Consider the following 27,525-nt stretch of genomic DNA (forward strand, 5'->3'; position numbering starts at 1 on the left):
AAAATCCACGCCTTATACACCCCTTGAAAAAGTTTACTTTAAAAAATCCACGTCTTATATAGTTTAAAGTTTACTTTAAAAAATCCACGTCTTATATAGTTTAAAGTTTACTTTAAAAAATCCACGTCTTATATAGTTTAAAGTTTACTTTAAAAAATCCACGCCTTATACACCCCTTGAAAAAGTTTACTTTAAAAAATCCACGCCTTATACACCCCTTGAAAAAGTTTACTTTAAAAAATCCACGCCTTATACACCCCTTGAAAAAGTTTACTTTAAAAAATCCACGCCTTATACACCCCTTGAAAAAGTTTACTTTAAAAAATCCACGCCTTATATACCCCTTGAAAAAGTTTACTTTATACCCCTTGAAAAAGTTTACTTTAAAAAATCCACGCCTTATACACCCCTTGAAAAAGTTTACTTTAAAAAATCCACGCCTTATATTGGCCATTGAAAAAGTTTACTTTAAAAAATCCACGCCTTATATACCCCTTGAAAAAGTCTACTTTAAAAAATCCACGACTTATATAGGCCTTGAAAAAGTTTACTTTAAAAAATCCACGCCTTATACACCCCTTGAAAAAGTTTACTTTAAAAAATCCACGCCTTATACACCCCTTGAAAAAGTTTACTTTAAAAAATCCACGCCTTATACACCCCTTGAAAAAGTTTACTTTAAAAAATCCACGCCTTATACACCCCTTGAAAAAGTTTACTTTAAAAAATCCACGCCTTATACACCCCTTGAAAAAGTTTACTTTAAAAAATCCACGCCTTATACACCCCTTGAAAAAGTTTACTTTAAAAAATCCACGCCTTATATTGGCCATTGAAAAAGTTTACTTTAAAAAATCCACGCCTTATATACCCCTTGAAAAAGTCTACTTTAAAAAATCCACGACTTATATAGGCCTTGAAAAAGTTTACTTTAAAAAATCCACGCCTTATACACCCCTTGAAAAAGTTTACTTTAAAAAATCCACGCCTTATACACCCCTTGAAAAAGTTTACTTTAAAAAATCCACGCCTTATACACCCCTTGAAAAAGTTTACTTTAAAAAATCCACGCCTTATACACCCCTTGAAAAAGTTTACTTTAAAAAATCCACGCCTTATACACCCCTTGAAAAAGTTTACTTTAAAAAATCCACGCCTTATACACCCCTTTGAAAAAGTTTACTTTAAAAAATCCACGCCTTATACACCCCTTGAAAAAGTTTACTTTAAAAAATCCACGCCATATACACACCTTGAAAAAGTCTACTTTAAAAAATCCACGCCTTATATAGGCCTTGAAAAAGTCTACTTTAAAAAATCCACGCCTTATATAGGCCTTGAAAAAGTCTACTTTAAAAAATCCACGCCTTATATAGGCCTTGAAAAAGTCTACTTTAAAAAAAAATCCACGCCTTATATAGGCCTTGAAAAAGTCTACTTTAAAAAATCCACGCCTTATATAGGCCTTGAAAAAGTCTACTTTAAAAAATCCACACCTTATATAGGCCTTGAAAAAGTCTACTTTAAAAAATCCACGCCTTATATAGGCCTTGAAAAAGTCTACTTTAAAAAATCCACGCCTTATATAGGCCTTGAAAAAGTCTACTTTAAAAAATCCACTCCTTATATAGGCCTTGAAAAAGTCTACTTTAAAAAATCCACGCCTTATATAGGCCTTGAAAAAGTCTACTTTAAAAAATCCACGCCTTATATAGGCCTTGAAAAAGTCTACTTTAAAAAATCCACGCCTTATATAGGCCTTGAAAAAGTCTACTTTAAAAAATCCACGCCTTATATAGGCCTTGAAAAAGTCTACTTTAAAAAATCCACGCCTTATATAGGCCTTGAAAAAGTCTACTTTAAAAAATCGACGCCTTATATAGGCCTTGAAAAAGTCTACTTTAAAAAATCCACGCCTTATATAGGCCTTGAAAAAGTCTACTTTAAAAAATCCACGCCTTATATAGGCCTTGAAAAAGTCTACTTTAAAAAATCCACGCCTTATATAGGCCTTGAAAAAGTCTACTTTAAAAAATCCACGCCTTATATAGGCCTTGAAAAAGTCTACTTTAAAAAATCGACGCCTTATATAGGCCTTGAAAAAGTCTACTTTAAAAAATCCACGCCTTATATAGGCCTTGAAAAAGTCTACTTTAAAAAATCCACGCCTTATATAGGCCTTGAAAAAGTCTACTTTAAAAAATCCACGCCTTATATAGGCCTTGAAAAAGTCTACTTTAAAAAATTCACGAATTATATTGGCCCTTGAAAAAATATTCCTTAAAAAAATCCACTCCTTATATTGGCCCTGGAAAAATATTCTTTAAAACGTCCATAGCCTATAAGATGTGTATATTTCATCGTCATAATTGTCATGGCATGGATTTTTAATAGTGGATAAAAAAATCGGTGACACTTTTATTGTGCAGATCATGAGAAATAAAACAAATTCGTACCTGTGATATGATATCGGGAACTTATTTCGGCAATACAGGTATGATAATCGAAGAATTACATGTTGGCACAATCAATGTCCACTTGTTTTAATAAATTAATGTTTTAATTATTTACGCACTTCGAACATGGTAGCCCGATGTGACAACTTTTTTAACAGAATTCCCATAACGGCCACCTGGCTAACACACAATTGACGAAGTGTCGGTTCAACTGCCAGCGGCAATACTGGGCCCAACAGGGCTCCTCAGAACTCGATTTCTTTAAAGCTTACATTCATTTCATCACACGTAACCGGGAAGACACATTAATTAAGAACGGTTCGGAAGTACGAACACGATATTAAATAGATTTCATCAAGGGACTTCAACCGCTCAATTTGGCAACCCGCACTAGTACAACACTAATTTCCTTCACGACTGCCTGCGGACCCACCCAAACAACCGCCCGAAGTGGGTTGGCAGCAACATTTAACACACAAATTGTTGCAAATATTCAATCTTCGGAAGGAAACATGTTGGACTAGGCTGGCCCATTTGTGGAATACATACCGGCGACAGTATTCCACAAATATTTTTTAATGATTACATTGAATGCCTCAAATTTACCACACAAATTTAATTTTTATTGCACATCACGACACTTGCAATTCCTTTCATTTTTTTCATCTCCTTCAACACAATTTGGCAAGGACCATTTTAATACAGGATTTATTTCAATGGTTGCTTCAATTTTCTTCTTTATATTTCCAATTACACATTTTTTCAATTTTTCACTTTCTCTCTTTTGTATATTTTATAAAATTTAAAGAAAAAAATACGTTTTTAATAAAACGGCAGAACCGGCATGACATTTGCAAAAATGAAGCGCGACTATCGGCAACTATCGATAGAAATGTGATATCGATGGACAAATAAACGATATTTTTGCGCCAATTGTCGTCATTTGTATGGGAGAGTGAAAAAGAGAGCGAGAGAGACATACATACATGAAATGAGCAATGATAAATTTGCAGCACAACGGTTTGTGACAGGCAAATATCAGATTGTACTTTTTTTAATAGTGGATAATAAAGTAATAATTATAATATAAATATTAATATGAAATTATATTTGTTTCAAGGTATATTATATATTATTATATATCTACCTTGATTTATATTTACATTTTATAGTTGTCATCACAAGGAAAAACAAAAAAAAACATTTTCAGTAAAAAATATTCATTTGGGTAAAATAAACAATTCAAAATTCTTTATATAATGGAATATCCACGAAAAATTAAACGTATGCAAAATGTTATAATTTTTTTTAGAAAAAAATTATTAAATTCTTATTTTTTAGTTCCCGATGAGGCCATGCAAATTCAGCGTGTCGACATTTATTTGCAAGATTTAAAAGAACGCCTGAAACAATTGCGCCTGCAACATAGCACAGTTATTCGGAAATCCGAGGATATTATACAAGAAATTGATGAAGTCTCCTCCACACTGCATTTGGTTGAAAATTCTGCAACAAACCTTTGTGCCGATCGCATGACAAGAATTAAGAAACTCATATTAGAATTTGAAAAAGCCAAAGATAAGGAATATGATCATACAACCGCATCGCAATCGCCACCACCTCCCGTGGATATAAAGAAAATCTTGGAAAATTTTGAAAAATTAAATGACAGTCATTTGCTGAGAGATAGTTTGCAATTATTTCGCAAGGCCAAGGAGTCATTGGATCAGATTGATAATATTTTAAGTACTCCAGCGAAGGATGTGAAGAATGCAGGGAGTAATTATGGAGGTGTTGGGGCTATACGCCATAAAATCAAAATGTTTAATGTGAGTGAAAAGGCGCCAACATCTGGAGTTCAATTTCATAATCAGGATCCACTGGATGTAAGGGAGACCATTTCGAATTATGTTTCATGTTGCAGTAGCCTTGATAGTATTTCAAATGATTTGCCTGAAAATTCAAGTATTTTTCAAAATTCTCTCAATGGCTATGAGGGGGATAATGACGATAGTGAAATTGATGTTTTGATGACGGAAAATGGTAAATGAAAATGGGAAGCCAAAAAAATAAAAAATATTGAGAATATTCAAAAAAATTATTAGATTATTAAAAAATAATTAAAATAGCCCGAAAAAATACAAAAATTGTTAGGCCTTGAAAAAAATTTTAAAAAATCCACGCCTTGAAAAAATATTAAAAAATTAGCCTTCCAAAAATTATTCTTTAAAAAAAATCATATTGAAAAAATATTCTTTAAAAAATCAGCATTTTTCTTTAAAGAATACACGCCTTTGGTAGCAATTGAAAAAATATTCTTTAAAAAATCCACACCTATTATTAAATCCACGACTAAAAAAATTGCGTTCAGAATTTTTGTCACAGTCTGGGACCCAAAGCGTTTAAGGATCCTGCAACATATCCGGGAATCTAATACCTAGACTAGTTATCAATTTTATTACCACATTTAAATTAAAACGAAAATTCCATAAAATCATAATTTCTTTATATGTTCTATATAATAATTAACTACATAGTATTTCAAAACTATATTTTCTGACATTTTAAAAATCAACATGCAATGATCAACTTAATCCTTCATAATGATGTACCCCATCAACATGATGAACATCATTGGAGTGATGTTGTTGGATTGTTGGTGCATGATTTATAATATAAGAGCCCGTTGTTGTTGTATCATTTGCCAAAACAACAGTTTGATGTTGCTGTTGCTGCGATTGGTGATGCTGCTGTTGGTGTTGTTGATCATTTTCCGTTAGAGCCCTCAATTCCAATTCACATATTAACTGGGATACACGCATTTTAGCTTCAGCAATCATTTTCGGACTCAATGCTTTTACACTCGAACTAACACTTTCAAAGAATAAATCAACATGATTTTTCTCTTTGGGTGCTGGTGTTACGGTCATATTATTGCCCATTAGCTCCTTGAATGAATCCATTAACTCATTTTTATCTTTTTGTATTTGTAGTAGCAACTTCATGCCTTCTTTACGATCGGAAATATCTTCGATGTTTTGTAGCGGCAATTCTTCATTTTTGATCAGTTTACGTTGACGAATAATATTGGGTTTTGGTTGTAATGCTGGTGGTTGTGTGGGAGGTGGTGGTGGTGGAGATTGATTCTCAACAATTTGTTGGACATCGTCTGCGGTTATAATTTCTGAATTTTCCATGCTATCATCTTGCATATATTGATCCTCAGAAGTTTGTTCATCAGTTTGGGGTTCATAGGTGGTGTAGTCGTTTTCCTGTTCCGGTCTGAAAAGCAGAAACAAAACATTAATTCATTGATATTAAATATAACTAACAAGGGTCATTATAATTAACATTACTTACTCTTCTATAAACTCATCAATGCCATTATCACTATCCTCCGGTGTCGGCGACAGTCTCTTTCGTTGCTGATAATATTTACTGCGTTCCCTTCGTATGCTCAAATTCAAACGTGCCACTCCTTCCCCTTTATTTATTAAAATTTCCAAATTGCGATTATGTTTACTGGTCCGTTCGTGGCGCTGCAAATGACAGCGATTACAATCCAAACGACACTGGCATGCCCGACAAAATGGTTTATTGGGGTCATCTTCACAGCGTGCCAGCCATGGCGAAAATATATTTAACCATTTTTCACAAAATTTCTGTGAATATTTCGGTTTACTAGCCGAACCGCCACCACTGTGATGTTCTTTAACGGTTCCCGGTTGTGTTTTCAATTTTGTTACCTTCCTAAAATTTCAACATCGGAAAAAAACGTAGTTTAGGAAATAATGGCAGCAAAAGGGTATTGAAAAACAAAATAGTAGGAGGTTGTTATACAAGGCTGATTTTTTAAGTTCCGACCATAACCGTTTTGCACTATTTTGTGCTACTTACCACTCGGGATCGTTGGGATCATCATGGAAACTCATAATGTCTGAGGATATTTTATTAAATTGTAATAATTAATAAAAATAATTTAATGTTTTTCTAATAAAAATTCTGTACTAATGCAATCGTGAAAGTACTAATCAGGTCGTAGCAAACACAAAGTGAAACCAAATTGAAAAGCGCTCCACAAGCAAACTCAAACATTTCTGTAGTTTGTGTGTTTTTGTTGTCGATGACTTACAACCCTGACTTTTCACACAAGTGCTTGTTTGTGTTTTATACAGTGTTTACACAGGAATACATTAAGTATGAAATAGAGAACAACAAATATATAAATATCACACGATCCAACAATGTCATATATACTGCCAAAATTTATATATGTTAATACTGCAAACGTCGTGAGGGCCACACGAAAAATTACAGCCGCCAAAACGATATGACAACACATGTATCTTCATATGTAAACCAAATAGATCAGCTGTTTTGTTTGTTTGGCAATTGAAGATAACATTCTGGTAGGTGGCGCTATAATACTGCCACTATCAGGTGACGTGCCAGTACACACAAGAGAAAATAAGTTTCTGGTAGAAAATAACTTTAAGAAATGAATAAAGATTAGTGGAAGGAATACATAAATAATACATAAATAATGCTGTGTGTACAAAAAACTGACAGCAAGTATGACAATAAGGGCTCGTGTAACAACAACTTCTTGTCTCTTAATAGTCGCCCTTTTGACACCATCTCCAATGAGGTGTATTTTTCATATAAAACCAGAAAATAATAAATAAATACAAATATTGACCTCAAGCTCGATCAGCCATCTATAATTTATTAAACATTCGAAAGGTCGTAAAATCATAAACATCATTATAATTTGTTTATTTTATATTTCATTGCCCAGTCTTTCGACCTTAAGGCTGTAAGCTACATTTCGCAAGGGAGGGATATTGGACTACTAAAAAAATACCGATCAAATTACAAAAAAAAAAAAATGGTTTTGATTATTTGAATTATGGGTTATGATTAGAAAATTTGATTAATTGGATTATGACTACTCCAGAATTGTATTATGACTACTCCAGTTGACTACTAATGATAACTGTTGGAACTTATAGTAATTTATTTAGTATAAGTACATTTACATATACGATTTTAAACCGACTTGATTAGCGAAGTCCAGAAATACAGCCAAATTGTTTACACATAACTTTAATCATGATCTAAATGTCGATCAGCTGAAGTTTGTTAGTATACATACAAAATTGTTTATCTGCGCCAAAAAATATTTGCTTGTAATTTGAAAACAAAAAGAAAAATTTAAAAAAAATCATTATTATTGCAATGACAGTGGAGTTCGTACATCTAAACCCACTTTAATTCTTTACACATATATTTGCTCGATGGAGAAAAGCTGCACACATCCGATTCACTGCTATCCGCAGTCTTGTCGGCCATCGTTGACAATTTGTCAAGACTGTCGTCGCAATGAATAGCGATTCCATTTGTTTAAACCACAGCAACGGGTCTGGACGCCAAAATGGTGGAGCTTTCACAGCTACTCGCGAAACTTCCATTGATGGTCCAAAATTTGTAGCGGTGATTGCCACTAGTAGGTCTGATTTCCGTTCAATTGGCTGTTGTTCTTATTTTTTGTCCGGGGTCACCAATTTGTTGGGCGTTGGAATGAATAAACCCACAACAATTAAATTTTATTAAAAAAGTTGATGTTTAATTTTCAAAAGACAAAATAGAACTAACTAGAAAATGTAAAAATTATTTTGTTGTCACCAAATACAAAAACTGAAAGTCAAGGCAAACTTGACGAAAGAGAAAAATAAAAATCAAAGATAACTTGATCACATAAAAATAATATTTTTAAAGTAACTTATTATTGAGTGTTTTCCGGCCGCCACAGTACGTTTACATTTAACTGGATTTAATTAATTTCAACTGTCAATTCCTTTGCATATATGTGAAATAAATCCTCATAAAGTAGATTAACCGCATGGCATAATTATACAAGGTAGTCTAATGCAGTCATATGTTTGCAATTTTTTCATAAATTTGCCTTTGACAGAATTCAGCTTTCATAATTTAAATGAAAATATCTTCCGCCTAAATGTGTTCAGTGGCAGTGGGTTAACTAAATCCGGTATAATGTAAAAGTACTATGAGACTACCTTCTGTAATTATGCCATGTGGAAGATCTTTACTGGGTAAATTTTCCCAGTAAGAGTTTTTAAATACTGTGTAATTTTCTTCTGAATAATATAATATATTTCGTTTTTTTTTAATTCTTAAGTCTAATTGGTTAAATTTTATGTGCTTCGAGTTTTGTATGCCATGGCAAAATTGTTATTATTCGCCAATTTGACATATCATGTTCCCAATTCGCCGATGCGGCTACCTTGTATATCTACCTTGATTCCTATTATTAAAAATGAATAAACAGGTTGTGTAAGAAGCGAATATTACCGGTCATTGTGGTAGAAAATCGCCCAAACTGTCAAATTTTTTGTTTACGTTTTTACACGATTAAGTAAAAAATTGAAAGCATTTTGACAGCTCGGGTGAAATTATTTGGCTTTATCGGACGACCTTTTTGTTGGACCCTGATACATTAGTTCCGTTCCAGAACCTAAAAAAATCTACTCATTTTACATGTTTTGCAACGTTTTACTCGAAAACCGTACCTCAACCCACAAAACTGGTAAAACATTGAATCAATTATTTTATTTAAAATAACGGACAAATCATTTTAAGATGCAAAACCAAAAATAATGAGAATTTTTAAATAGTGATACACTAGTAACGATTTCCACCAAATAGTGCTTCATTTCATAGAGCACCTACAAACTGTCAACAAATTCCATGTACATATTTCATTAATTTCCAATTAGATAACATTTCCAATTAGAACAAACAAACAACTCTGACAACTACAATATGTAGGGTGTATGCCGAGTGTGGCGTTTAAAAATAAACGTCACATTGTCCACACTCTTCAAACTGATTACACCAAATACAGCGAAGTATAATTGTACCTTTTGCATTTTTATAAAATTGTCTCTCCAGTTTTAATAAGTTTATTGTCATCAAATTGGCATAGAATCGTGAAAAACTATTCATTCGGAAGTGCAAAATGTTGAATATAAATAAAAATCTATGGTAATTTCGAAATTAAAGTGTATTATTAGCTAGCAAAAGCAACAACAAAACTAACAATAAGAAGTCTTTGACGACCATTATATACAAGACGAACGGCGACTGCTGCAGCCGCTGCGACTATGTGGCAGCAGCAGCAAAAATACAAAAAAGAAAAACAACAACTAAAAACAAAAAAATAAAAGCAAGCAAATACCATCATCTATTGAACGGCAACGACGACATCAAATGCTGCTGCGACATACATCATCATCATCGACCAACAACAAGCAAGCAATTGTGCTTTTATTTACCAACCGTAATTTTTATTCTCCAACAAAACCAAATCAAAAGAAATAGACAAATTAAATTTAATACAAATATTGCAATTTCCAAAACAACAACACTAATAATAAGTTAAACAAACAAATAAAATATTGATAACAGTCTACGCATTAAAAGTGAAGTTGGTTTGTGGCAAGTGTTTAATAAAGTGAGAGAATTATTTAATAAAGAAAACATTAATTTTTCAATTTAAAGTTTTTCTATGAAATTTGTTAACTAAATTAAAATAAAAAATCTATTTCAATTAAATAAAATTATTAACAACAAATCATAGAAGGAATCATTTCAGTGTATGTAAATGAGTGGTCTTGTACATATCTATGTACATATTTATATATTGTGTTGTATATATTACTGTACTATCTAAAAACATATGATATACAGTCGTGGCGAGAATAATGATTACACATCGAACAAACATGAACAATGACATAAATGATAATGGAGAGAATGAAATTAAATAGAGAAACGGGAATTAGTTGTCTAATATGATTACAGTAAAATTAAGAAAAAATCTATTTTTATAAATAAAAATAATAGAGAGAATTATATTGATATATTTCAGCCTTCAAAGTGACTTGTTGCTTTGACATATGTGTTTTGAAAATCATAACCGGTTACCCACACAGTTGTACTAATGAAGTAGGGTACACACATAAGAACAATATGGATAGCTATAAAAGTACATTTACATATACAATTTTAAATCGACTCGATTAACGAAATCCAGAAATTTAAGTTAAGTTTTTTAGTTTTTAGTCTCTACATTGAAGGCTTTAGTATTATTGAATGAAACGAATAAATAAATACACCCTAATTGTTTACACATACCTTTAATCATGATCTAAATACCGATCAACCGATGTTTGTAGTATATATATACAAAATTATAAATTTGCTGCAAAATGTTGGTACATTGTGAGAGAGTTGTATTTTTTCGTACAAAAACCGCGTTGCATCTCAGTAGTATCATGAATTCGATCATCATTTAAAATAAACCCTGCCGCACGATGACTTAATGAAAATAAACCTTGATTCGTCCTTTAATCATGATCAAATGTTATATGTAAATCCTCTTTAAGATGGAATGTATATTAAATTTTTCACTCCACCGGATAAATGTTGAAGAGACCCCGGCTTAATAGTACGTTTACATTTAACCGGATTTGAAAGAGGCCTCGGCTTATTAGTACGTTTACATTTAAGCGGATTTCGTTAATCCAGTGGGGCCTCTGCCAAAACTGATTTTAATTATAGACTACAATTTGCCCGTTCCAAAATGGTGTGATATGTGGCTTTATCTGTTGTGGATCAAATATTTCGACGCCTCCGAACCATAGTATGCTAAGTCTGAAAAGTGAGTTTTTCAGTAGAAGCTTTCAAAGTATGGAAGTTTCTTTAATCGTAAGTGCCACGCTAAGTACATTTTTGCTTATAAGTTTGGTTTGAATTGGCCAACGATTACCAAAAGTTCAGTGAATTTAAATTAAGGACCGTAGTATCTAAAAACATAAAGAACTTTAGAACATGCTAAGTCGACTTAGCATACTATGGTTCGGAGGCGTCGATATGGGCATTTGAACCCTAGACAAACAAGGAAACAAAAAAAAAATAATAATAATAACTATTCTATTTAAAAGAAATTTTCTATGTTTGGGTAGTTATCCCATACAACTATGTTGTCAGGGTATTATAGCTTTATTATAGTTTGTAACGCCTCTAAATATTGGTCCTAGACTCATCTTTATGTATACCCATCGTCATATCTCCTCTAGCTGAGTCGATCTAGACATGTGTGTCTGTCTATTATAATTTGTAAACATAATACAGGCTAAAGAAGACCCCTATTATTAATATTTAGGTCTTATATAAGATCTGAAGGTCTTTTATAAAGGAACAGTGGGTCTTATAGAAACCCAGTAGGTCTTATATAAAAACAATACAGGCTAAAGAAGACCCCTATTGTTAATATTTAGGTCTTAAGGAAGACTTATATAAGATCTGAAGACTTTTATAAAGGAACAGTGGGTCTTATAGAAAACCAGTAGGTCTTATAGACCTACTGGGCAAATATAGGGCATCGGGCAAAAGAATAAACATGCCTGTTTTGATAAAAATCGGCCATTATTTAGCGGGTCAAATGGACCCTGACATTTGTGTGAATAATGACAATGGAAAATGTCATTCTATGGCGTATATATTTACCCCTGAAGGACAAAGACCCTAGAAGTTGATAGGATATTCAAGAGGAGTGGTTGGCCTTTAAATTGATACCAATTATATTGTCGTATGTACCCGGATGTGGAAGTTACACTTAAATATTTACAGGTGCTTACGTTTTCATATATTATTTAGTAACCTATTACCACACTAGAGGTCGAAAATGTAGTGCTGAACGCTTTGAAATTTTCCATGATGATCCAGGTATGGTCAAGGACAACGCCTATAATAATATTGGGATTAAATGGACCGAAAACTTATTTTATTTGTGTGTGTTTTTCGAGTCGATCTATAGACCACAGTAGAAAGACGAACATCACAACACAACCCACGGTGAAGGGAATTTGGCAAGTGATTAGAAGAGCTGTACTGGAGCCCACCAAAGCCGACAAGAAAATAAAAATCTATTCCCCCCAAAAAAAAATCCTTGTTTTTGCAGGGTTTTAAAGCCCATATCTACATTTGTGTCAGGATTGGCGAGGGAATATAATGGTTTGACTTTTAGGGAGTTTTTAAAAAAAAAAAAAAAAAAAAAAAATCGGTGTCCTAAAACAATTTTTTTTGATTGTATCTCCCAAACGGGTTTGAGTTAGTCAAAACACTTAGTGCTGCCAACATAGGACCGGTGAATATATATGTCATTAGTCAGGCGGGCCTTTGAGGCACATAAGTCGTGTACTATTAACTCAAAAGCGGATGGTGAGTGCAAGGATTATCTTCTTGATATACGACGGATAGTTGGGTGCCAGGACACACACAGTAGAAGAGCTTGCTCGAGGGGGTTCGCAGTCGTCAAATCTACCGACTTAGATATATGTACAACCTCCTATTGGCTACTTTATTGGCAAAATCCGTATGAGTTACTGCGAGGTAATCGGCAACAGATGTTCAACAGAGGCAGTTCCATAGTTTTGTTAAAACATTTGACAGCGACATTCTGTCAACGTTAAATGTCCTACCGGCCATTAGCTTGAATTCCTCAGTTCTACTTCTAATTTGATATCAAATAGCAGTATCTTACGTAGACGATATATTATCCGTCAATATATTGGCATATTTTGCGGTCAAAATGCTGACTAAGATGACATCTCAATTAACCTGAATTTTCAAGTAATTGTTCGATTTCCTTTGCATAATTACAGATTCTGTGTAATAACATGAGTAAGATCGCCTAAAAAGAGGTACCCCGCTCAATTTTATGTATACGTGATCGTAAAATGAAATGGAACATTTTTAATACGTGACCAGTTAAGAATAAACCAAAAAAAGTTGTCAACTAGTGCATTTAGAAACAACATCCAACAACAAATCTAACGGATTTAAGTGAAGAGAGATAGAGAGGAAAAATGTACGAATCAATTGATACCACCAGTAACTTGGGTCACCAAATACTCCAACGTGAAAATAATCTACAATTTCGTGGAAGTTCACATTCATTTAAGTCTCGTCTGTATCGAGAGCGCTTGAGGCTAGCCAGAAATCTCTACAAAACCGATCTCAAGGGACATTTTGGTTGTGTCAATGCCATTGAGTTTTCACATGGCGGGCAATTTTTGGCATCGGGTGAGTGTAAAAAAAAATTTAAATACATTTTTAATAAGATTATAATTTGCCTTTGCCGTTTTTCTTTTCTTCTTTAAGGTGGCGATGACAAACGTGTTCTGGTATGGGATATTGAAAAATCATTGGCCGGTACGGCTGGTCCTCGAGCCCTGGCAACAGAGCAATCAAGTAATATATTTTGCTTGGGTTTCGATAGTAAAAATCGTAAATTGATTTCCGGAGGAAATGATGCCTTAGCTATTTCACATGATTTTGAAACGTAAGTGTTATTATTTTGAAATATTTAGAAAATTAATTTTCATTATATTATTTATTATTTGTTGCAGTGGAAAGTTGGATAATGTTTTCAAACACGATGAACCTGTCTATGGCCTATCGATTGATCCTCAAAATGATAGCATTTTTGCCACAGCATCGGAAAATGGTTTTATTTTGTTATTCGATCAACGCACAGATCCTGATGATCCACTTGTGGTGGCCTCATCCTCATCATCGTTTCATGCTGTGGAATTCCATCCGAATATGAGTCATCTTTTGGTCACCGCAAATTCAAAAAAGGGTGCAGCTTTATATGATATACGTCAACCGAAAAAGTGAGTAGTCCATATGATTCCTCCTCCCCTCCGTAATATTGAAATGTTGTATTTCTTGTTTTTAGGCCCGTTATACAATATGGACGTCATGATAATTTTTGCAGTAGTATGAGTGTTCGCTTCAATCGCACCGGCAATTTAATTTTGGGTCTACGCCGACGTCTGACACCCATTTTGTATAGCATCAATTCACCGGAAAGGATCTGTACTTTTTACAATAGCTGTTATTACAATTCGTGCACCATGAAAAGTTGCACTTTCGCAGGCGAAGATGATGAATTGGTAATATCGGGTTCAGATGATTTTAATTTGTATGTATGGCGTTTATCGGATATTAATTGTAAGTGAAGATCAGTTTATATGGGAAATCCATTAATGTACTTCGCCTCTCAATTCCAGTGGAGTTTATTGAACAATGGGTGGAACCCTCACAAATGGTTTTATATGGTCATCGTTCAATTGTCAACCAGGTACGCTATAATCGTCAGAAATGTCTGTTGGCCTCATCGGGTGTTGAAAAAATCGTTAAGGTAAGAAAGAAATGATCCGGAAAATATCCAATAAACATTTTGTATGAGAATTCTGTATTCTTTTCTAGATTTGGAGCCCTTTTGCCCAACACAACTGGACTGGCAGCCTAACAACCGAGGCGACTTGTTCCGATAATCCACGTGAATTATATTCACCCTATAACCTGTTCACCATGGCTTTACCCGAAAATTGGCATCATTTGTCACACGACTACAGCAGTGAAAACACCAATGAAGATCCCCGAATGATGGCATTTTTTGACTCCCTGATACAACAAGAAATCGAAGGCTGGGATACTGAATCGAATTTCGATCGCGGATCACGTTCCAGCTGCGAAAGTAGTTCTGGCAGTGATAGTTCCAGCAGTAGCAGCAGCAGCAGTAGTAGTAGTTCATCTTCCTCCAGCACAGCATCACAGAGTAGTAGCAGTTTATGGAGTAGTTCTTCATCGGCCGACAGTGATAGTGATAATGAAAATAATGCCTCAGCTGTACGTAACATGCGGCGTTTACAACGTCAACAAGTATTGCAAAGAAAATCATTAAGAAATCAACAACAGCAGCAGAATTCGCCGCGAAATCGTAGCAGTAAACAAAATAAAAAGTCGCGAAAACCGAAACCAAAAGTAAAATTAAATCAAATACAAAAACCAGCAAATCGTATTGCTTACTTAATATCAAAGAAACGTAATACATTACGTCGTTTGGCAATAAAAGGTGCCACCCAGAATGGTCGGCGTCCACGTAAATTGGTTGTGGTCGTTAATGGACGTAAGAAACAACAGAATCAACGTCTTCCAGCGAAACGTACGCAGCACGGCAATGGTGCGAATGCGAATACCAACAATTCTAGTAATAATGAAGAGCCAACAACTTCAAGGGCGGCAGCGGCCGCAGCTGCTGCTTCAGGTTCATGTTATCGTAAAGTTCAAATGCAGAAATCGCCACTGAGGAAAGATGGTACGTGTTTATTTTTTGTATAGCCTCCTCTATAGGGTATATTGTATTTGTCATTCCGTTTGCAGTACCCAGACCGAAGTGCCTAAATCGACATAGAATTTTATTCCGCCTTATATAGGCCTTGAAAAAGTCTACTTTAAAAAATGCACGCCTTATATAGGCCTTGAAAAAGTCTACTTTAAAAAATACACGCATTATATAGGCCTTGAAAAAATCTACTTTAAAAAATGCACGCCTTATATAGGCCTTGAAAAAGTCTACTTTAAAAAAGTCACGCCTTATATAGGCCTTGAAAAAGTCTACTTTAAAAAATGCACGCCTTATATAGGCCTTGAAAAAGTCTACTTTAAAAAATCCACGCCTTATACATATAGGCATTGAAAAAGTATACTTTAAACCAGTGAGCGGAGCAGTATAGTCGGACGGGGCCGACCATATGATACCCTACACAACTACCACTTTCGGCGGTTTTAAAGTCTACAAAATTTTTACAGAAAATCAACAACTCCCATTTCTAAGTCTTGAATATTTTCCAAAATGTTTTTTTCATGAAGAGAATTTTTACGCCATACATAAAAAATTGGACACTTTAGGTTTTGGTTGATTTTACCCCCGAAAAATTGACCGATCATCATCTAAACAGCCGCTCTTAGTATTTGGTCAGATCCCCTTCACCTTGTAAAATATATGATGTTCTGTATATAATAATTGCCTCTAAAGCGACTATAAAATCTGACAAAATTAAAGTTTTCGGTTCATTGCACCCCCAGAATGAAATCTCAAATTCACCGAAAACTGGCCTTGAAAAAGTCACCTTTACTTAATTTCGTAAAAAATACAGACATATAATTTATATAGGTCAAGCCTTGAAAAAGTATATACTTTAAAAAATGCACGATTGGTATACTTATATAGGCAATATTTCGCGGCGTTACAAACTTTTGGGGCTGCACAAAGCTATAATACCCTGACAACATAGTTGTGTAGAGTATAAAAATCCACGCCTTATATAGGCCTTGAAAAAGTATACTTTAAAAAATCCACGCCTTATATAAGCCTTGAAAAACTATACTTAAAAAAATCCACACCTTATATAGGCCTTGAAAAAGTATACTTTAAAAAATCCACGCCTTATATAGGCCTTGAAAAAGTCTACTTTAAAAAAATTCCCGTCTTATATAGGCCTTGAAAAAGTCTACTTTAAAAAATCCAGGCCTTGTGTTGGTCCTTTTATATATATTTTTTAATGTTATACATAATTCAAGTACTCATTATTCTTTTTTACAGATTCCGCCAATTGCTCATCAACAGAAGATTCTGGTAATTTTGCTTTTAGCAGTTCTAGTCGCTCCAACACAGCTGCAGTTGCCACTGCTGCTGCTGCTACCCCTCCTACAAACACAACACAAACATCGTCTCACAACAACACCAATAACAGTAATGCAAATATTCCTAGCACCAGTACAGGCATAACATCCAATTTTCGTGGTAAGTCATGATTTCTATTATTATCTTCTCGATTTTATTTTATTTAATTTTAATTTACAATATAAATATTCAGCAATACACAGCAAGAGGGATACACTTAAACCGAAGGTTAACACATAAAATGCCAATTGTAAATCATTAATTTTTAATAGTTTCCATTTATATTCCGATTCACCGATGTAATCTTCAAATAGATGCATACGACTTTTCGAAGTGTATTGTTCCAGTTTAATCCAATGATCAATTAAACCGGCCTGTAACAATTCCAGCAGGGCCAAATTAAATTCCTCTTCGAACGGTGAATGTTTTTGCATCGGGAATGCTATGTGATATACCTTGGGGCATTCGGGAATCATGAAAACCTTCTTCGTTATGAAGTAATAAATATCCACCAAACTTAGGGAATATGAACGTGTCACCGCTGCAAAATTACCTCTTAGGGACATCATTTTTATTAAACGCTCCTCCGGCTCTCCCACCAGCAACATTCGCTTGTCTAAACTTTGATAAATTGACGAGGAATGACCAGTAAAGAGATCATCTTTAATTGCCGGATGTTTGTAGAATATTCTCAAATTGGCTTTTTCAAGTTCCGCCAGTGTGGTTATATCTTTATAGTATAGGGGTTTAATGAACACCGTAGCCAAACTTGAATCCACAATGGCACCAATTATAACACTAACCAAACACAGTGATATGGCAAAAATCCGTTCCGCATTTGATGATGGAAATCGTGATATTGTCATTCGTACCCATAGCACCCATGTATCAGCGAACAAATTATACCAATGACATTCTTTTCTTGTAAAATTCCGTTTTTCTTGAGGATTTAATTTGAGATTCAAACGCCTTAGTAGTATCCAAAAAACTCCGGATATCAGACCAAAGGCTACATAACCCATCCATATACTTTCATCCACTGCATGTAGAGGTAGAATTGATGGGGGTATACGCTTCGCTTTCTTAACATAACAACATAATCTGTCCATATAGACGGGCGTGGTGAATGCTATGTCATCCGATAGATAATCTTTGACAAAGAATCCCGTAAAGGAGATATCTGTTTCCTGGCGTATTATACGTCCCAGGGCGCCGTTAAATGAACCATTTTCTAAACGGGAGCTGTAAAAAGAAGGGAAAGGGGGTTTATTTTTGTTTCAATTTATAAAATAAGTACATAACGCCTATGTTGGGCAGGACCAACTACGTGGGTCGGAAATTACAATTATATTCCGATTTATGCTTGTTCGTCTGTTGAAATGACGATAGAGATCACTATATTTAAGATTGAGCTCTGAAATATTGAACAGACATTGCCAGTACTCCTAGGATGTTTGGTATTGCAAATGGGATATATCGATGCAAGTTTCAGGGTAGCCCCATATAACGGTACACCGAATATTCTGTATTTTTGAGGATTTTGGACACATTTTTCAACCGAATTGGCTTTAAATTGGTACTTTGTATTCTCATAGGTGTCAAATCTCACTACCAAAAGTTTTTAATATTGACTCAAGTTTGAGGGTAGTCCCCATATAACGGTACCCCCCAATATTCGGTATTTTGGGGATTTTGGACACGTTTTTCAACCGAGTTGGCTGTAATATGGTGTTTTAGGTTCTCGTTATATAGCAAAACTCCATACTAAAAATTATTAATATTGATCCACGTTTCAGGGTAGCTACCATATAAGGGTACCGCGCAATATTCGGTATTTTGGGGATTTTAGATATGTGTTTCAACAAAATTGGCTGCAATTTGGTATTTTGGGTTATCATTGTGTAACACATATTCGTAGCAAAAATTATTAATATTGACCCAAATTTCAGGGTAGCCCCCATATAACGGTACCCCCAATTTTCGGTATTTTGGGGATATTGGCCACGTTTTTCAATCGAATTAATTGTAATTAGGTATGTTGAGTTGTCATTATATAACACATCTCCGCACCAAAAATTATTAATATTGATTTAAATTTCAAGGTAGCCGCCATATAACGGTACCCCGCAATATTCGGTATTTTGGGGATACTCTCCAATATTCGGTATTTTGAGGATTTTGACCACGTTTTTCAATCCAATTGGCTGTAATTTGATATTTTGGGTTCTCATTGTGTGTCAAAGCTCACTACAAACAAATTTTAATTTTGTCCTATGTTTCAGGGTAGCCTCCATATAACGGCACTTTCCAATATTCGGAATTTTGGACACGTTTCTCAATCGAATTGGATGTAATTTGATATTTTGGGTTCTCATAGTATAACACATCTCCGTACCAAAAATTATTAATATTGACACAAGTTTCAGGATAGACCTCATATAACGGTACCTCCCAATATTCGGTATTTTGGGGATTTTATACACATTTTTCAGACAAATTTGCTGACACTTTTAATGTGGCTGTAATTTGGTGTTTTGAGTGCATATATCCGTACCAAAAATTATTATTATTAATTTTATTGTTTTATGTATTTTGAATTACATCCTCATGGTGTAGGATATAACATGTTCGGCCGGGCCGAACATAACATCGTATTTACTTGTTATATTTTTTAAAAAAGTTCTACCAAAGATAAAGAAAAAAACATCTACTCACCCATAAAATTCATCATCAGGCCATTGTAATTCCATTGTATAATTCAAATACGATTCCAGGGCATAGGCAATTTTACCATCCGTGCCTTTAACACCCGATATATGACCAGCATCATTATCAGCCATTACATTGGAAAATATTGAATCGAAGATATAAATACGCAAGGGATATCCATTCATATTGTGAAAAATCTTTTTCAAATTATATTTCTCCAAATGGACCATGGAACCGAAGTCTGCATTCGTTTTTTTATTCTTTACAAAAGGATGAAAGAAACGAGTTTGAGTTGGTGTTACATAAATAACTTTATAGATTCTCTGCCTCCGCCATAACTCTTGACTTCGATTTAAAATCATTGACCAATCTTTAATCTCTTTGGTGAATACAAGAATTATAAATCCAGCTTTGGTTGCTTCCGTTGCAAGCATCTTCGATATCGATTCGAATTTATTTACATACAGCAATTTATGACGACATTTTGTCTGCATACTACGACGAAGTCCTTTACTATTTTCCAATGGTATTTGAAATGTTTTATAAATTTGTTGATAGATTTGAAAATCCTCAGCTTGTTGTGTATCCAAACTTATTTGTAGACAATCCAATGAATTTACCAGGTCCTTAATATTTTGCAAATTTAAAGAGTGTGTAATGCGTGTAATTATTAAAAGACACACGATTTGTATTAATGTCCTTACAGACATACCCGCTAAAATTGACTATTTTTTGTCAAAGGCCTATTCAAGGTTTTATATTCAAATATTTTTATTTTTTTGGTTTCATGATCTTTGCTTGTTTGAAAATAAATACCGAAAAAGGGGGAGATAAACTAGTTTTTTTATTTGATTGTTCTTGCCCCTTGACATGGCTATCAATTTAGCACCGCCCATTTGTTAGATTCTTGTTGAATACACAGTGGTATTCAATGATGGTATTTACTAGTAACAAATATTCAAATAAAGACCCTATTTAAAGGCTGTAAAAATTCTTTAAAAATCCACGCCTTTGTGGTCTTTAGAGAGGCTGTAAAAATTCTTTAAAAATCCACGCCTTTGTGGTCTTTAGAGAGGCTGTAAAAATTCTTTAAAAATCCACGCCTTTGTGGTCTTTAGAGAGGCTGTAAAAATTCTTTAAAAATCCACGCCTTTGTGGTCTTTAGAGAGGCTGTAAAAATTCTTTAAAAATCCACGCCTTTGTGGTCTTTAGAGAGGCTGTAAAAATTCTTTAAAAATCCACGCCTTTGTGGTCTTTAGAGAGGCTGTAAAAATTCTTTAAAAATCCACGCCTTTGTGGTCTTTAGAGAGGCTGTAAAAATTCTTTAAAAATCCACGCCTTTGTGGTCTTTAGAGAGGCTGTAAAAAATTCTTTAAAAATCCACGCCTTTGTGGTCTTTAGAGAGGCTGTAAAAATTCTTTAAAAATCCACGCCTTTGTGGTCTTTAGAGAGGCTGTAAAAATTCTTTAAAAATCCACGCCTTTGTGGTCTTTAGAGAGGCTGTAAAAATTCTTTAAAAATCCACGCCTTTGTGGTCTTTAGAGAGGCTGTAAAAATTCTTTAAAAATCCACGCCTTTGTGGTCTTTAGAGAGGCTGTAAAAATTCTTTAAAAATCCACGCCTTTGTGGTCTTTAGAGAGGCTGTAAAAATTCTTTAAAAATCCACGCCTTTGTGGTCTTTAGAGAGGCTGTAAAAATTCTTTAAAAATCCACGCCTTTGTGGTCTGTAGGGAGGCTGTAAAAATTCTTTATAAATCCACGCCTTTGTGTTCACGATGGAGGCTGTAAAAATTCTTTAAAAATCCACCCCTTTGTGGTCTGTAGGGAGGTTATAAAAATTAAATCCTTAGAGGCTACAAAGGCGTGGATTTTTAAAGAATTTTTACAGCCACCTTACAGACCACAAAGGAGTGGATTTTTAAAGAATTTTTACAGCCACCTTACAGACCAAAAAGGAGTGGATTTTTAAGGAATTTTTACAGCCTCCTTAGAGCCTATAAAGGCGTGGATTTTTACAGATTTTTTACAGCCTTTTTTATTTATTTTTTGTCCATTCAGTATCCTTCGAAACCACTGTTCTATCCAAAGATATAATCTCTAATTTCGATATTATTGTTTATTTTATTTTTAAATAAATCACATTTGTGTGTGTATATATCTTATTTGATTAAACATGTCGCACCCATAAAGCAACAAAAACAAACAAACTAACCCAAACAAACATGTATCTGTCAACTATTTTTATTCACCACCCTCCCTTGGGTGAAATTTACACCTATTCACACCTTTGTTAATTTTATTTCCTTATCACTGCTTTCCACGGTGGACGCGATTTCTTTTTCCTCCTTTCGATTAGTAGGGCAATGAAAGCCATTAGCGAACCAAGTAGAATAACATAAAAAGCCAATTGTAAATCTTCGATTGTCAGGACTTTAAAATTGCTTGTTGTTGCTGACGTTGCTTGAGTTGATAGTTCGATATCGACATCCGTTTGCATATCGTTAATAAATTTATTAAACAGTCCCGCCGATTGCATTCTCAACAGCAGCTGATTGACGGTCTCCTCCCAGGGTGCATTTTTATGCCAAACATAAGAGATGGTGTAATATTTTGGACATTCCGGTACAATCCATATCTGCTGATTGCGTATATAGCTAAGATATTCCAAAATCAAAGTGGTATAACGTGTCACTCCCGCCTTACCACCATTATCGACAACATCTTGTAAAATATCCGCATTCAGATCCTTCAAATGTTTCAGCTTCTTATTGAGACTGGCAAACAGTGGAGAAGTTTCGCTGAAAAATAAATCATCACCCATCGAGGTGTATTTGTAGATGACATATAATCCGCTTTTATCCAAATCCTCCATGGTATAGATATCGCTATAGTATAAAGGATGGATATAGACAGTGGCCAAACTGGATTCAAAAATTGCACCGAAGATAACACTGACCAAACACAGCGAGGCAATGAATATCCTTTCCGAATTAAATGGTGGATAACGATTCAGATTTACCCTTACCCATACCACCCAGGTATCTATGAATATTCGTATCACTTGCCATTTATAGGGTTTATCTAAATTCCGTCCATTGATTATAAGTTGTGACTGGCGTTTTGGCCATAGCTTTAGGCGTAAATTTAGATAACGCAACAAAACCCAAATAAATCCACAAACGAATGCTGAGATAATGAAGACCAACCATAAATCATAACCCACCGAGAGTATGGGTAATATTGATTCGGGTATTTGTTCGGCTTTCGGGGTGTAGATACATAACATATCATCATAAACTGCCACGGAGAATTCCATTTCCGGTACCATATAGTCCTTCACAAAGAATCCCGTCAGGCATAAATCCAATTTGTTGTCGATTATGGAACCAATGGCACCATTGTAGGATCCATCCGGTTGTCGTTCACTAGAAAAAAATTTTGAATACAATAGTTTTTCTAAGAAAATCTTCCATTGAATGAATATAGTTTTCCCAAAGAAAACTCCTATTCAGTCATCTATTCAGCCTGGCTGAATGTAGTTTTCCTAATGAAAACATCTATTCAGCCTGACTGAATATAGTTTTCCTAATGGAAACAACTATTCAGCCTGGCTGAATATAGTTTTCCTAATGAAAACATCTATTCAGCCTGGCTGAATATAGTTTTCCTAATGAAAACATCTATTCAGCCTGGCTGAATAAAGTTTTCCTAATGAAAACATCTATTCAGCCTGGCTGAATATAGTTTTCCTAATGAAAACATCTATTCAGCCTGGCTGAATATAGTTTTCCTAATGACAACTCCTACTCAGCCTGGCTGAATATAGTTTTCCTAATAAAAACTCCTATTCAGCCTGGCTGAATATAGTTTTCCTAATGAAAACATCTATTCAGCCTGGCTGAATATAGTTTTCCTAATGAAAACATCTATTCAGCCTGGCTGAATATAGTTTTCCTAATGAAAACATCTATTCAGCCTGGCTGAATATAGTTTTCTTAATGAAAACAACTATTCAGCCTGGCTGAATATAGTTTTCCTAATGAAAACTCCTATTCAGCCTGGCTGAATATAGTTTTCCTAATGAAAACTCCTATTCAGCCTGGCTGAATATAGTTTTCCTAATGAAAACTCCTATTCAGCCTGGCTGAATATAGTTTTCATTAGGAAAACTATATTCAGCCAGGCTGAATATAGTTTTCCTAATGAAAACATCTATTCAGTCTGGGCTGAATAGGAAAACTATATTCAGCCAGGCTGAATATAGTTTTCCTAATGAAAACATCTATTCAGCCTGGCTGAATATAGTTTTCCTAATGAAAACATCTATTCAGCCTGGCTGAATATAGTTTTCCTAATGAAAACATCTATTCAGCCTGGCTGAATATAGTTTTCCTAATGAAAACATCTATTCAGCCTGAATACATCTATACAGCCTGGCTGAATATATGTTTAGGTAGATTAGGTATCTATGAATATGAATTTTGTAACGAAAACATCTATTCAGCCTGGTTGAATATGAATTTTCTAATGAAAATATATATTCAGCCTGGTTGAATATAGTTTTTCTAATGAAAACATCTATTCAGCCTGGCTGAATATAGTTTTTCTATTGAAAACATCTATTCAGCCTGGCTGAATATAGTTTTCCTAATTAAAACTGAATAGCCTGGCTGAATATAGTTTTCCTAATTAAAACTTCTATTCAGCCTGGCTGAATATAGTTTTCTTAATGAAAACATCTATTCAGCCAAGCTGAATATGAATTTTCCAATGAAAATATCTATTCAGCCAGGCTGAATATGAATTTTCCAATGAGAATATCTATTCAGCCAAGCTGAATATGAATTTTCCAATGAAAATATCTATTCAGCCAGGCTGAATATGAATTTTCCAATGAGAATATCTATTCAGCCAGGCTGAATATGAATTTTCCAATGAAAATATCTATTCAGCCAGGCTGAATATGAATTTTCCAATGAAAATATCTATTCAGCCAGGCTGAATATGAATTTTCCAATGAAAATATCTATTCAGCTGAATATGAATTTTCCAAAGAAAATATCTATTCAGTCAGGCTGAATATGTATTTTACAACGAAAATATCTATTTAGCCAGGCTGAATATGAATTTTCCAATGAAAATATCTATTCAGCCAGGCTGAATATGAATTTTCTCATGAAATATCTATTCAGCCAGGCTGAATATTAATTTTCTAATGAAAATATCTCTTCAGCCAGGCTGAATATTAATTTTCTAATGAAAATATCTATTTAGCCAGGCTGAATATTAATTTTCTAATGAAAATATCTATTCAGCCAGGCTGAATATGAATTTTCTTATGAAAATGTCTGATCAGCGTGGCGGAATATCAATTTTCATGAAAAAAATTGTTGTAGTTAATACATACCCGAAATAATGTGGATCGGGATCCAATAGATCCATTGTAAAATTCAATTTCTCATGTAATATTTCCGATACTCTACCATCCACACCATAGACATGGCTGACTTTCTGCGTTTCAGGATCTAACATTGGTTTCGAATAGACCGATCGAAAAAGTTGAACACGTAATGGATAACCACGCATATTATAAAATATAGTACGTTCCAAAGATTGTTCACCCCTGTATCGCATAATTGTACCATAATCTCCCACATCAGTATTCCAAGCAAAAGGATCGTATATAAATATTCCGCCATTGGTTAGCAGGAAACTTTTATAGATTTGATATTTCCTCCATAACATATGGGAAACTTCACGAAGTTCCTTCAGATCGTATTTATCCAAAATAATAAAGAAATAGATTCCAGCATGTTGGGCAAAATACAAGGATGTTCGATGGAAATCCTTGAAATTGGTCGCAATCACATAGTCGATGTGAGAGTTTTCCGAGGTTTTTTCAATTTCAGGGTGATGGGATTTTTGATGGTCCTCTAGGCTGTAGGTATTTAATGCATAGGCTATTTGTGTCTGAGTCAGATACCAGTGTATGTAAATGTTATCCATGTCCTTTTTATAATTCTCTGCTCGTAACATTACATTCAAATAGGGTATCTCATTTATGGGTTTCTTTAGCCAGGTATTTATTTCCTCCAATGTGAGATTATTATCCTTTTGCGGAACTTTCAAAATTCCCTTAAAGGATTTACTTGTTTGTATCCGCAAGGCGATGAGGAATGTTACTACAAGTTGGAAATTCATTTCCTTATTTAAAACCTTTGAAAGTGACTGAAGTCACTCCGAATGGTTTCTTTGATTTTTATAGTCCTTACAGAAATTTGCATTGGCAAATTACTAGTCCCTTTTGTGGGAATTTACCCACACACTGACTGGGTTCTAATTTCCGTATTTTATTTGCTTTTTTTTTGCCAAATCATAACAATCAATTATCCGTTTTTTGGATAGGCTTAAGTTGTTACCTCCTTAGACCAGGGTAGTGATTTGTATTCCTTTGTAATTGAAACTTATAGCAACTACCCCTGTTTATCCTGACACCTTTGTAATCGTTTTGTTTTATTTGTTCAATTGTGAACATGTTATGACAGGTGTTATAATTAGGAAGGACTTTGTTTACAGTTCTCGTGGTGTGCATAGATTAGGGTGTCCCGAATAATATCTAGTGGAATATGAAATTGAAAATAAGATAAAACTCTGTTAAGTTTGGCCGAGTCGCCTACCTTTTTATACCCTTCTCCCTGAGGTGGCTAGGACCTTAAATATTCATCTCAATTGTGGACACTGACCTCCTCGGGGTAGCCACTTTTATCACCCGTTGAAATAGTGAGTTGATATGTGCCGCGAGTTCACCCAAAAATAATGGGTTGAGTCGTCGGGTTAGTTGCCCGCAATCGGAAAACCTCTCCTTCTATGTGAAAACAACGAAAAAGAAACCCAAAAAAACCTCCCTGATGTTGACAATCCCTGCGAGCGTAAAAAGGACCAGGATCTGCGAATCTGCACTTGGGATGTGCGCACGTTGTACAGAACTGGTGCGGTTTTCGCTTTGTCGAATGTACTCAGGAAGTACAAAGCCGATATCATTGCTTTACAGGAAATGCAATGGAAAGGAACAGGCGTAGGTAAATCCGACGATTACGCACTGTCATGAAACGAGACATGAATTTGGCTGGGGATTTATGGTTAACAGTAGAATAAATGATCTAGTCTCCAGATTCACTCCAATAGATGAGCGAATTGCTATAATCCGAACTTATTCTACATCAGTCTCATTTGCGCCCATGCTCCGACCGAAGATAAAGATGAACAGGGCAAAAACATATTTTACGAGCGCCTAGAAACAACATGACTGCTGCCCGGACCATGACATTAAAATTTTGCAATGAGATTTTAATGTAAAAATCGGAAAGGGGAAACATTTTTGACCCAAACGTCGGAAAATTCAGCCTCCATGAAGAAACATCAGACAACATGATGTTGATTGACTTCGCGACAGCTAAAAACATGGTAGTCAGCAGCACCAGATTAAAGCATCTCGATATACACTCACTTTATTTCTCCCGATGGAATTATCCCGATCCCGAGAGAATTTTGAGGATCTGGAAGGGAGCATTTTGAAAAGCTTCTGGTATGAAAGAGTCGCGGTGATGTAGATATCCCAGAACCAATAAGAGATGGCGGTGTACATAGAGTGTATACCACCTAGCCATGATAAGGTCAGAACCACGATATGTGCCAACTATAGAGGAATTAGTCTCCTTCCCATTGCATATAGAGTGGTAT

The 27,525-nt window shown here is 34.6% G+C and overlaps 5 protein-coding genes across 5 annotated transcripts; 2 read left to right on the plus strand and 3 right to left on the minus strand.

Annotated features, from left to right (window-relative positions):
- The first annotated feature begins 3,715 nt into the window (after window positions 1-3,715).
- Window positions 3,716-4,507, plus strand: LOC133333264 (uncharacterized). The gene is made up of 2 exons (XM_061541578.1): window positions 3,716-3,740; window positions 3,798-4,507. Exons 1-2 carry the CDS (start codon window positions 3,716-3,718, stop codon window positions 4,505-4,507), a joined length of 735 nt encoding a protein of 244 aa, XP_061397562.1.
- Window positions 4,508-4,858: 351 nt separating this feature from the next.
- Window positions 4,859-6,388, minus strand: LOC133333265 (protein suppressor of variegation 3-7-like). Its single transcript, XM_061541579.1, has 4 exons — window positions 6,354-6,388; window positions 5,817-6,206; window positions 5,205-5,738; window positions 4,859-4,898 (listed from the first exon to the last, which is right to left on the minus strand). The coding sequence occupies exons 1-4, from the start codon at window positions 6,386-6,388 to the stop codon at window positions 4,859-4,861; spliced, it is 999 nt and encodes a 332-aa protein (XP_061397563.1).
- A 7,020-nt stretch (window positions 6,389-13,408) lies between these two features.
- Window positions 13,409-15,601, plus strand: LOC133333266 (DDB1- and CUL4-associated factor 5). Its single transcript, XM_061541581.1, has 7 exons — window positions 13,409-13,625; window positions 13,704-13,884; window positions 13,952-14,218; window positions 14,284-14,558; window positions 14,618-14,748; window positions 14,817-15,519; window positions 15,564-15,601. Exons 1-7 carry the CDS (start codon window positions 13,409-13,411, stop codon window positions 15,599-15,601), a joined length of 1,812 nt encoding a protein of 603 aa, XP_061397565.1.
- A 1,615-nt stretch (window positions 15,602-17,216) lies between these two features.
- On the minus strand, window positions 17,217-20,015 carry LOC133333267 (probable glutamate receptor). The gene is made up of 2 exons (XM_061541582.1): window positions 19,792-20,015; window positions 17,217-18,318 (listed from the first exon to the last, which is right to left on the minus strand). The coding sequence occupies exons 1-2, from the start codon at window positions 20,013-20,015 to the stop codon at window positions 17,217-17,219; spliced, it is 1,326 nt and encodes a 441-aa protein (XP_061397566.1).
- A 2,066-nt stretch (window positions 20,016-22,081) lies between these two features.
- On the minus strand, window positions 22,082-25,986 carry LOC133333268 (uncharacterized). The gene is made up of 2 exons (XM_061541583.1): window positions 25,193-25,986; window positions 22,082-23,210 (listed from the first exon to the last, which is right to left on the minus strand). Exons 1-2 carry the CDS (start codon window positions 25,984-25,986, stop codon window positions 22,082-22,084), a joined length of 1,923 nt encoding a protein of 640 aa, XP_061397567.1.
- Between the last annotated feature and the right edge of the window lie 1,539 nt (window positions 25,987-27,525).

Source organism: Musca vetustissima, unplaced genomic scaffold (genome assembly GCF_032173495.1).
Source record: "Musca vetustissima isolate MV318-11 ecotype Yass unplaced genomic scaffold, APGP_CSIRO_Mvet_v1 utg113100, whole genome shotgun sequence".
NCBI lineage: Eukaryota > Metazoa > Arthropoda > Insecta > Diptera > Muscidae > Musca > Musca vetustissima.